Source organism: Chelmon rostratus, chromosome 3 (genome assembly GCF_017976325.1).
Source record: "Chelmon rostratus isolate fCheRos1 chromosome 3, fCheRos1.pri, whole genome shotgun sequence".
Classification (NCBI taxonomy): Eukaryota; Metazoa; Chordata; class Actinopteri; order Chaetodontiformes; family Chaetodontidae; genus Chelmon; species Chelmon rostratus.
In genome coordinates this window covers 19,798,343-19,810,595 of record NC_055660.1, presented here as the reverse complement: position 1 = coordinate 19,810,595, position 12,253 = coordinate 19,798,343, and the positions used below count along the sequence as shown (strand labels likewise).

Sequence of the window (12,253 nt, the reverse complement as noted above, 5' to 3'; positions counted from 1 at the left end):
GAGAACAAATGTGCTGACTGATGAAACAAGCTGAGAGGACTGAAAAAGCTTTGACTGTTTGTCTGATCTGCCACTGACTCTCATGTTGTTCTTTCTTGGCAGACAGGAGCCACTCGATGTGACATTTTATGCACATCGGCTGCCCTTTAGAGGGCCAATTCATCTCCCGTCTCTTCGGCTCAGTCACCCCCCCCCCCCTCTATCCTCTCCTCACCTTTAACTCTTAAGGCTTTTCACTTGGGAGGCTGAAAAGCAAAATGCCAGGCGGTTTTGTTTCAACTCAAACTGTACAGCACAAGACCCAGCTATCAACCCCCTGATTAATCAATAAAGCACCTATAAATTACCTTTTACAGTTTGGGAATGCAGCCAACTCTTGGTGTAATCTTGGTTTATTCCTTAGTGATTACTCAGTATTTCATGCACCCCATTGCAAAGTCTTAATAAATAACTTCAGCTTAAAGCATTACAATCTCTTGTGAACAGTGGAAGGAGCAGAAAGGTCATGATGTTATGTACACAGTAAACCGAACGTCTGGGATTGAGGGTTGAATGACATCAAGACGAGTCGGTCCTATTCCAAAAGCACCATTATTTCAGTGGTCGTGTCAAAACCGGAAAGCAATATAAGGTGCATGGCAGCGTGCATGGCAGTGTGATTTCGCCCACATGTCCCGGGTGCGCTGGGAGAACCTCCTGCCAGACTCTCATTCTCACCTCCTCTTCCTGAGACGGACAGAGGAGAGCCACAGATGGAGAGAAGTGTTGGTGGGGAGGAAAAAGACAGAGGGAGGAGTGAGAGAGGAAGGTGAGTGGAGTGGACGGGGGAGAAGAGAGTTGTTGCTAATTTTAAAAAAACAATTCCCAAAGTGGCAAAAAATGTACAGAGACAGGACGACTTCAGTGAGGAAGAACGTTCACTGCGAGGAAGACGAGCCGAACATCCTCTCATAAATGTACTGATTTGACGATCAATTAACAACCGCTTGTTGTTATTGTGCGGCGGGAATCTGTTTGTAATCCGCTGTTTTTAATTAAAAGATAAACACTGAGACTGGAGTGAGCGCGAGCGAGCTGAGCGAGAAAGAGGCAGGGATACAGAAAGAGCAGCGAGAGCCAGGCGAGAAACAGAAATCACTCTCGAGATTGGAGGTGGTAAGTGCGGTGGCGTTAATTAAACAGTTTAGCCCTGAAGAAGATAATACACCTCTTCTGGCGCTCGCTCGCTGGCCTCCATTTCTTCATCTTGTATTATCTGGTGCTCTCTTTTCTCCCTGCCACGCTATTTATCAGAATCAGAATCGGCTTCACTGACCAAGTGCTGGATGTGCACACACACTGAGTGATTACATACGCACCGAGTGGATGACTATGCACAGTATATGCATGTATACATGTCTGTATACATGACGCACAGTGTGCAGGATCTATGTGGACAAAGACAGTGTCAATACAGATCCTGCCACTATCTGTTCTTGTTGTTTTCTGTTTGGGCTGAATTGGCTCTCGGCTTCAGAAGCGAAGGAAGCGAGAGTATAAAAAAATTCACCTCATATTAAGGTACACCTATTCACCATGAAGTAGTTGCTCATTAACATGCATGTTAGTAGCAAACTGGCTCCTTATTGGTCACTATGAAGCATTTATGCTGCATGACCATATTCTACAACAACCATTAACAAAGAGTTTAACATCCTAATTACTGATTATCGATAGTAAAGAAGTTGTTGTACATGAATTACAATCTTAATAATCTAACCCTTAATAAACCCCCCAGAATAAGGTATTAAGAAGCGCTTTCTAATAACTGATAAAGAGCCAGTATGCTACAAATATGCATGCAAATAAGCAGTTAGTTAATGGTGAATGTGTGTGAGAAAAATCACTAATAATTGCTTACAATACGGATTTCTGAGTGTGTCTCAAATCTGCGGGATGAGTGATGGAAATGTTGTGCCTTGGAGGACACACTGTGCTCTTATACCAATTCACGCAACTTATTCTTACATTTAAACACAGTTAGGACTACAGAGAGCTTTCACGCAGCCACCGGCTTGTATTATCTGAGAGACTTGTGCATGTGTGTTTGTGTGTGTGAGGACTGTCTGCTAACTGATGCTAAGGCAAGAGTGGTTCATAACGACTTGGAGCTATTGAATAAGGTTGACAGGGTGACAGTCTTAAAGTAAATTCCTGCAGCGTATCTGTGAATATCTACAGACGATGATAGAGCTGTGCTCTGCAGGAATCCTACACACACACACACACACACACACACACACACACTCATTTTCTCCAACAGTTCCGTTTGTTCATCACCAAAGTCTAAAAATAGAAAAAGCGAGAAACCTCAAAGAGGATTATTTGGCCACATACTGACTGGGACTGACACTCCCAAGTGGTTCAAGACCAAATGAGTGACCCCTGCCAGTGCAATCCACACACCTGACCAGAAATACCCAGGGGGCAGTGGGCTTGGACGAATCAGAGGTCCTGGCAGCAGACAGCCATCTGACCACAAATGCCCCTGCTGACAGCAGAGCACCTGAGCTTTCTGCCAGCAGCGAAATGACAGATTAAGGAGGCAGCAGGGGAGGAACTAAATACACCTGATGCTGCCCTCTTACGTCTTCTCTTTTCTTTCCACGTTCTTCCGCCATCCCTCAACCACAGCTCCACCGCTGCTCCTCTCTTTTTACCATCCCATTTTGTTACAAGAAGGCACAACATTGTGTCAACAGAAGCCACAACACGCCTGCTGCCTACTTGTATTAAGGCAAAACAACATGCAAGATGGTATTTGGCACCTAGTTACATCTTTTCTCAAATATTAGTCCAGCAACATGCCGTGCTGAACATTTCAGTTGTTTACATCTCTGAATAAACCTGATAAAAACGCTGTATTATGAGCAGAACCTTAAAAAACAAGTACGACCAAAGGTTTAGATTCCATTCAATAAAAGAGACACTGAGGACAAAATGATAGACAACACAAGATGATAAAAATACGAAACTTCATCTGATGTTGTCTGCCCTGCTGGCTGGTTCAATTGAAAGCAATTAAGACATATTGCAAGTATTCCTGTAGATGCGTTCTTAACAGGCTTGTGGGCAGAGGAAGCTTTCAAGTTGGCACTCACACAGGCATTTATGCACCATTTGTGTTGTTCTGCATAAGGCAGCTGAGCTGAGTGGAGCTGTTATTTCCCGGATGATTTGAGAACATGTTCCAGAGGCGGTCGTGACGATCAGAGCACCGAGTGTAGACACACCAAATTTGCTTCTGCCTTCTTTTTCTGCAGGTTATTTTAAATGATGAAATCTACTGGAGGGGCAGGAGGTCCCATGTGAATGTTCCTGGAATATTTTTACTTTTCTGCACCGAGTTTGCTTTAGGCAGCCTATGATTGCCTTAATGGAGCTACACAGGAAGTGTACTTTGCAGGGATGAATTTGTGGGATGTCTCTGTCTCCGTATGAGTTATGCACAAATTCCTGAGAACACGTGTGGCAGTATGTTCATGTGTAACAATCTCGGCATCACATACCAAATAGTCCATTATATTACATAATATCTCATTATTTTTAGTTTTCATTCGTTTTTATACTGAAAAATAGTCAATTTTTAAAGGAGCACACAGCTCCAACCAAATTTTGACCAACCTTTGATGACCAACAGATGAAACCTAAATTTGAGCAAAAAATTTTCACCATTCCCAACTGGATTTTAATACTTTTATAGCGGCTATATCTGCATGATTATCAGAATGTGTAGAATGAGAATTTAAAAAAAAAAAAAAATTAAAGGGGTCAGCCAAGTCTGCAGCTCCCCTCAGCTTTAAAGCACGTTTAGTGATGCTTACAGCTGTCCCACTCCCTGTTCTGGTTCACTATCACTGATCTCATGTGAGAGAAAGCTCTAAAAACCTACTGTACACTCCCCGTGCAGCACCAAACATCGGACAGACACAGTTAGTGACTGGCTACCTGTCATAGTGGAGCACACAGAGCTCACATGTTTACCTCAGGAGTTGGTAGAGACCACAACAGAACTAAAATAGAGAGTTAAAAGGTCAAGGTGATATGTATATATAGGCTTCCAGGGATGAGGCAGCCCAAACAGTAAACAAATCCCACTGGAGGAAGGCAAGAACCAACAATCCAAGAACAGGCGAGGTGAACACTCAGCAAAAGCCCAACAAAACTAGAAGAACATGAGGACTTAACTCTAGAAAAAGAGCTGCCACACACTGTCACATGGTACGAACGTGAATCTCAAAGGCAGGAAGTGAAGTTACTTAAACAGGCAGAGCAATAAGATTTCAAAATAAAACAGGAAACCAGCAAACCCAAGGATCATGACAGCTAAGCACATTCTAACAATAATCACAAGAGTAAACTAATCAAAGACACTGACAGCGTGTGACTGTGGGAAGTGATTTGTCTGTTGTGCTGACCATAAATGACGAATGTGAGTGTGTGTGTGTGTGTTTCAAGTAAGAGAAACTTTGCCAACACGCACACGGATTGCCATCCCCTGAGTGCAATCACAGATGGATATGGAAACTGATGATTACATGGATGTTTGAGTGTTTGATTATGCTGTGTGTGTGTGTGTGTGTGTGTGTGTGCGCACGCCCAACTGTCATTTGATGAAGCTGAGAATTAAGAACATGAACACATTGCCGTAATAGTTTATGTTATGACTTGCATGGTACCATAAGGAAGGCGAGTCTCCACAATGTGACTGTGTAAACAGATTTATGTCCCCGCAACATGAGTAATACACGTCCAAACACGTGTGTGTGCTCACTCGGGCAGAAGTAATACCTCCACTGTAAGTCGCTGATAGAAGGATGTGACGGCCCTGATAAAAACCTCAGAGTAGTGTTGTAATGCCCGACTCTCCACCTGTAGGCAGCCGTCAATGGGCTGATGGGAACGACACAGTGGCTTACCCTCACAGCTCACCATGACAGGACCAGATCACTCAATAACCTGCTGGAGAGCACTGCTTGTGGAGCCACGCTGTACACTAAGCATGTGCAGATGAGACAGAGGTGAGAGGATGAAAGAAGGACATCCGTCTCAGAACGGAGACGCTGTTTGTGTGAGTCAGATCTCTATTGAGAAATCCTTTCGTCTACCACCTGTCACACAAATAACACACACACTCTGTCTTTTGGCCATTGGGTCTCTCCCCGTGCAGGCAACTCTCTCAATCCATGCAAATCTTCACTGACTTCTCCATTATCCTGGAGACACGTGTCTGCCTTTACTTTTTAATTTCAAGGGCACCAAGTGAACATCACACAGTGAGTTAGCACGCTAAGCTTCCATTCAGCGGGAAGCCTTTTTCTTTGTGTAGCATTATGGAGTTTTATCACTCTATTTATGTGCAAATTGCCTGGATTGTTGAGGGCGAAGCTATTGTGGCACTTGGGCCTAATTGATTTTTCAGTGTTTTCCATCATGACACCTCCTGCTGCCATTTCCTCTAAATGCGAAACCTCATTATTGTACCTGGGAGCGGCGCTGATTCAATATCCCCGAGAAGTCGACGGAGTCCAGCTCCCACGCAGTAAAATACACGGCGGGTTATGACGACAGAGGAATCCCCGGCACAATAAACCCTCAGAGGCATAACTGAACACAAAACATGACATGTAGTTTACTCGACGCTGAGGTCTATTTTCTCTATCTGTGCCTTTCTTCATGCTATTAGACGAATGGCTACTCATTATTCATTGGTCCATATCAATCCCTGCCATGCACCCACGCAAACCATTATCCTCCTCCAGTCCTTTCCCAGGATCACATTTCTTATACCAGCAAGCGATGTGGAAAAAAATAAAGGAGCAAAAGTATAAGGTTAGAATCAGGGACAAGCTGAGGCCATTTGGATAATTAATTTGACAAGAGCCAAATATGAATGCAGCACTGCTACGACCTCTAGGCAACTTCTTAATGTTTAATCTGGTGAATGAATTTAACCAGAAGATTTCAACATATCTGACTCCTGCAACAATGTTTGGTTAACATATCACAGTTAAGCAGACCATTATAATATCACATCTCTTACGTCAGCAAACAAAACTGAGCAACGGTCAGAAAGGAGTGGCACATTTTCAAGCCTCTGCATTGTTTTGTCTTTGATATTTGCTGGTGGCGTGGCTCGAGGGAAGGCGATGTCGGTCTAGTCCAGACTAAAATACCTCAACAAGCATCACGTGGCCTGCTATGAAATTTTGAAACGGACACTCACGGTCTAGGGCCGACTTTAGTGATCCCCTGAGTTTTCCTCTAGGCCCGCCACCAGGTTCATATCTCAGGTTTTAGAAAACAGTCAAACTGGGAGAGCTCAGGGTTCAATCCTGCTCCACAACAGCATGCTATTGCATTGCCATTGTGCTATTCTGGTTTATGTTTTGTCCCGACTGAAAATAGGACTGCACTAAAGTGCGAGAGAGTGTGTTGGTGTGGACATGATATTTCAGGGAGCAGAGGAAAATAGCGTGAGTGTGAGTAAAACATCCATGAGTCTGACAGATTATTAGACACCAACACGCTGCAGAAAGCCCACCATTTTTGCCATTCTACTGGTGTTATCGCAGCGAGGTCAATCATCTGAATCTGAATCTTGCTTGTGGAAAACACGCACGTTTCAGCAGCAGCCTCTTTTGGAGCTGCAATAACACAATGGCAAAAACACCATTTTCAGGATGACAGAAGGAAAAGAAGAGGTGGAGCAAGCAAGAAGGTGCGATGATGAGCCCCATGCCACAATAGAAAAATCATCATCTGCGCTCGCTACGGCATCTCCAGGCTCTGCTGTGCGGTAATTTGCCTTATTCCTGTTTCAACGCTCCTCGTCATCTCCTGCTGGTAAAGCACATTTTCAGGACATACGCCCTTGTCTCTCTCCCCGTCTGAGGAGGGCAGTGCATGAGGAGCAGAGCGGCGTCATGCAACTCACTTTAACTGTTTTTAAAGTCATCGTTCAGCTGTCAAGCGACCTTCAATTGTCATGACAGAGAGATGAAGACAATCCTGGGAGGACATCAGTTTGCCTGCTCTCACACTGAGAAAACGATCACTCTTTGCCACATGAGAATACATTAAGGCTGAATTCCCTGTTCCAGTTGCCAGTTTATGACACGTTATCCACCTTTTGCAGTTAAATCTGTGTGTTAACCATGTGTGGCTACATTCAAGCTTCTATAGAAATATTGTTGCTATTTGTTTTATCATTTTTATTTGTTCCCCTTTTCCTTTCTTGGCTAATTTACTAGTCAGTGTGGACTCTACATTATGAGTTAATGATTATGGCTGTGTAACATGTGTGGCGGGTTGTTGAGACAGCACACTTGGAAAAGTATTTATCCTATGTGACAATTATACTGCCACACGAATCTAATTTATGGACATAACTTGATTTCCATTAATTAGAAATTAACCATCTTCACAGGTCTCATTTATGACGTCCGCACCATCACAAATTTAACCTTCTCAGTAGAGGTGGAACATTTATGTGGTGTATGTTTCATCATGTCTGCGCAACAGGTTCCTATTGAGAGTTAATAACGGTAATAAGAGAAGTTAACACAATTAAAGACATGCAACCTGTTCCCACATGATGCATATCTACCACTAATAATAGATGAAAACTTGGCATCTCCAATGAGCACAAGGAAGCAAATCTGATTTCTTGAAGGATTCCCTTCTGATCACATTTTGTACACAAAATTAAGCTCATTAATGTCTGTTTCTACGCCAAACAAACATCTTAACTCAGGATGTTGTCTTATGAGTCCTGTTTTTCTGTGCCATTTTCGGTTCTGCAGTTTTTCCATACTTCCTTCATCATGGCTGCAGTAGGATTTTCACAGAAGCTGCAAAAACAAAGTATGTGATGGACAGCAGCAACACTGCAGCTGAAGGGTTGTTTCTTCTGAGCGAGAGACCTCTGCACCACCTGACACCTGTGATGAGGACCAGATTAAACCACTTGTCCCCTTAATGCACAAAAGCATTCATTGGGCTTGTGCAAAAACACATCAGACACACACACACACACACACACACATACTGACACACAGGAATTGATCTGAAAATGATTGGCCTTATATTACCCCACTGATCATCGTAACATTTCAACTGCTTCAAACCAGTACGGCCTCCTTTAGTGGAGACTTTTTTAAGTTCAGTTGACACCATAATTAGCTGCAGATAGAAATTTTGATGAAGCATCAACAACAGTGGAGTTTGATTGTCTGAGTTGTCAGACCTGGATGCATAGAGATGAAAAATGAAAAAATAAAAACGTTCTTTCCCACAATGCTTCAGACCATGACATTTAATGATGCTCTTTGTTAAAACTTTCCCTGTGCTACACCGTCTGCATGCTGTCTCAAACGACGGTCCTCCCCACAAAGACGACATTATGCAGGAAACGCTGCCATACATCATCTTTTATCTCCATAATGCCACGCTGAGGTCTCATCAGTAATGCTTGTGTAAATTCATGTGCTACACTTTATAAAACATGGCATCAGTCCCATTGAACGGAGTTATGATATCCAGGAATCTGCTCTGCTGTGATCTTATGAATTATTCCGAGGCAAGGACCATTCATCATTTTCATCAGATTGCTCACAAGAATGGAAGTCACATTTCCCAGTGAGCACTTAAGTGTGATTCATTACAAGCGTATTCCCTTGTGTGTGTGTGTGTGTGTGTGTGTGTGTGTGTGTGTCTGTGTGCGTGTGTGTCCTAAGGTTAGCTCTTAAGGCCATGTATTTATTAGATTCTCCAGAGTAATTCTAATGAATTCATTACCTACTTGATTTAGACAGTGGAGGTATGTGTGTGTGTGTGTGTGTGTGTGTGTGTGTGTGTGTGTGTGTTTGCTTATCCATGCATGTGTTAGCAGTGTCTTTGTGAGTGAAAGCACACTGCTCCCTCTCTCTGCACTGTAACACTGTCTTTACTGTGTGAAGTGACAATAGCAATGCCTCCTGTTGAGACAATGACGAGTCTTAATTCTTAATGAGCACTTTGAGCACACATGTGAATTATTGATGCCGATCCTCTTCGGGGGTAACAAAACCCCCCATTAAGGCTTAATTCAGCGACAGGTTGGTGGACAAAAGGCTAACCACAACTTGCCTAACTGGCAACCCACTGAGAAGGCTATTAATGTCCTCATACTCATAGCGGCAATATGACTCAATTAAGCCCCTTCCATGCATTAGCACTGATCTAACTGCTGTGTGGCTTTCAAACACTGGTCTCCGTGGCTGGACATTACAGCTAGAGCAGCGCCGCTCGTTCATTAAGAGAAATCTACAGCTCTGTTTTCCTCCCAGCATGGCAAACGCTGCCTGTGAATATTCTCATTCATCCAGGTCATTGTAAGCTTTAGGGCATTCAATCGTTCGCAACTGGACCTCGTCAGTTTGTCTTAGAAGACGTTTCGCCTCTCATCCGAGCAGGCTTCATCAGTTCGTACGCAACCAGACTAGATAGGACAGCTCTAGTGGAGAACAGGAGCGACTGGAGACAAACGCCATCGAGGCAAAAGAGCGCTCATACAGGCTGCCTCAGTGATGAAAAATCAAACTTGTTCTGCCCCTGATCGAATGTTTAACCTCAAAGCATGACTGTGAATATTCTCATTCATCCAGGTCATTGTAAGCTTTAGGGCAGGCATCTCAAACCGGTTCCATAAAGGGCCGCGTGGCTGCAGGTTTTCATTCCAACCCAGGAGGAGCACATCAGGCCAACCAATCAACATCAAGGGATCACTTAGTTAACATCTGAAGACTGAGATCAGCTGATTAATTGATTCCAGCCAGGTGTGTTCCTCCTTGGTTGGAATGAAAACTTGCAGCCAAGTGGCCCTTTATGGAACCAGTTTGAGATGCCTGCTTTAGGGCATTCAATCGTTCGCAACTGGACCTTGTCAGTTTGTCTTAGAAGACGTTTTGCCTCTCATCCGAGCAGGCTTCATCAGTTCGTGCGCACCAGACTAGATAGGACAGCTCTAGTCCAATGCAATGGTGTTAGGTTCAAGTATTTATCCCCTGAGTGAGGCCAAACCCCAAAACCAAGAATGGTATCACTCTATTGTGAGGCAAATGATCCCCCCATTAAGGTGGGGTAGGGTGCAACCCTTGGGTGTCAACGACAGTCAGTTGCCTCGTTAGTGTCCCATTGTTGTCATTGGGAGGCTCCTTGAGCGAGTAAGGCAGGTCAATTTCACCATTGACAACCTAAAAGTGAAATTTGACAACCTACAGTACAAACTTAGGTCATCACTACCTGAGGATGTCTGTAAGAAAGTCATAGAATTCACTTTGAAAGCCCAACTTGCCCAACACAACAAAACTAAAGACAGACAAGCAAATTACAAAAATGTGTTTTGCAAATGAAATTGGCGTGAATGACTTTTGAAAAGATTCTTACTTTAACTGAAACTGGTTCACTGACAGTGTTTACTTTCTTAAGCAGGTAAGGGTTACAGGGTTTCTGCAGGGCTCATCACATTAAATTTTAAGACTTTTTAAGACCTTGGTCTGTGGCTTCAAGATCTTCAAGTTGAGATGTTACGCAACATTTTTTTTCTATTTCTCTACGTGTATACATATATATATATTCAAGCCATCACGTTTGTGTGCTGTATCACTTAGTATGCCATTTCTGCTGCTAGGGGTCTCTCAATCAAAACAATGAAATTGGCCACTATTGGCCATGAAAATCTACCAGATGTGACGTGAAATGTCCACCGGCATTGCAACGTATTAAAGTTTTTTGTGTTTCCTGTGTTCCCCGGGACATTATATAGATAGTAGCTCGAGGGGCGACCTCTGTTGGAAACATTTGGGATCATGTAAGTACACACAGCTCAACAAAATATATCTATGTCTAGTCTAGTTGTTTGTAGACATTTTAAGACAGACATGTTAGAAACTATAACTTTTATATCATATAGTTGAGTTACGGTAATGTTTCATAAAAAAAGATGCTTACTGTTTGCTTTAAAAAGCAGCAAGTGTGTGTGTTTGTGTGTCACTACATTTGTCCGCATTCTCATGTCAGCAGTGCTTTCGGCAGCGTCTTGCACAGACCACAAAGCTTTTTAAAGGCCGGTGATGATGCAAGGCTGACTCAACCTCATACCTGCACCTCTGCTGCAGGAGTGTGAGGAGACAGAGCTCCTCTGCTGCTGTTTACCTTCTGAACAAAATAAGAGAGGACGGCCTGAGTCATCTTCAGAGACTAGAGTGAAACGCTTCTCACTCGCCAGCCTGATGACGTCTGAGAGTTTTAGATAAATTAATCATAAGCCGGAGTTCATCCCGGTGAGACGCAGCTCAGGCAAACTTTTTTTGTTGAGGATGATGTGGCGCACCGGGCTGGCATTCAGACACAGCATTTCATTTAATTTGTTTGTGTGCTATCATGCATAAAGAAACAGAATAAGAGGGAGAATGCAAAGCGCATTACAGACACTGTCCCTCTGCTCACCAAAGCAAAACGTCTGCCTGCGAACAACACGGTTAATGAAATGTAAGGGCTCACTGACGGCGGCGAACAGTTGAAAAAAACTGCGAATGAGTGAGAAAAGTTCATCAAGAGGACAGAGGGAGGCCAGAGAAGAGAAAGCTGGAGATGGGAACAAACTGGTTTGTGGACAGTCATTGTCGTTTTTCACGGACTTCCTGTTACTGTGGTTACCTGAGTGCGGTGCGGCGGAGCCTCCATGACTATAGAGGGGAGGAGCCTGAAAGGCGTAGACGACGTCGCTGTCAGCAATAGCCGTCAGGTCGTCATCATCTGAAAAGGAACGCTGGAAACCCGTGGAGTACAACTCTGACAGGATGACCTGGAGAGAGAAGGCAACAGAGACGCTGTGAACTTCTGTGCTCGCAGACGTGCCTCAAGCGATCCACGCAGAGCTGAACCAGATCTTTTTTCTGGCACTGCAAACCAGATCCCCCCACAGGAGACAAAAAAAAAAAAAAATCCTTTTTCATTCATAATTCAAGTGAAAATGAGAAAACAACAACATTGGTGCTGTGTATCATAGAAATAAAGTAAGAAAGGTAGTTGAGTTTAGAGAGGAAATAATCAAAAAGTAACCCCTAAAAGTTGCTGCTTTCATTTCCTAGAACTAAATCAGCTAAAGCAGCTTGTAAAAGATGAAAATAAATTTCTTCAACAAGCACAAAATCAGAGAGCAAATGAAATA

At 43.5% G+C, this 12,253-nt stretch overlaps 1 protein-coding gene across 1 annotated transcript in view; it reads right to left on the bottom strand.

The window, feature by feature from the left end:
* Window positions 1-12,253, bottom strand: part of usp43a (ubiquitin specific peptidase 43a) — a 116,929-nt gene that overhangs the window by 36,718 nt on the left and 67,958 nt on the right. The window contains exon 6 of the mRNA XM_041933102.1: window positions 11,740-11,887. Coding sequence (XP_041789036.1) covers window positions 11,740-11,887 — 148 coding nt within the window. The remainder of the gene's footprint in view (window positions 1-11,739; window positions 11,888-12,253) is intronic.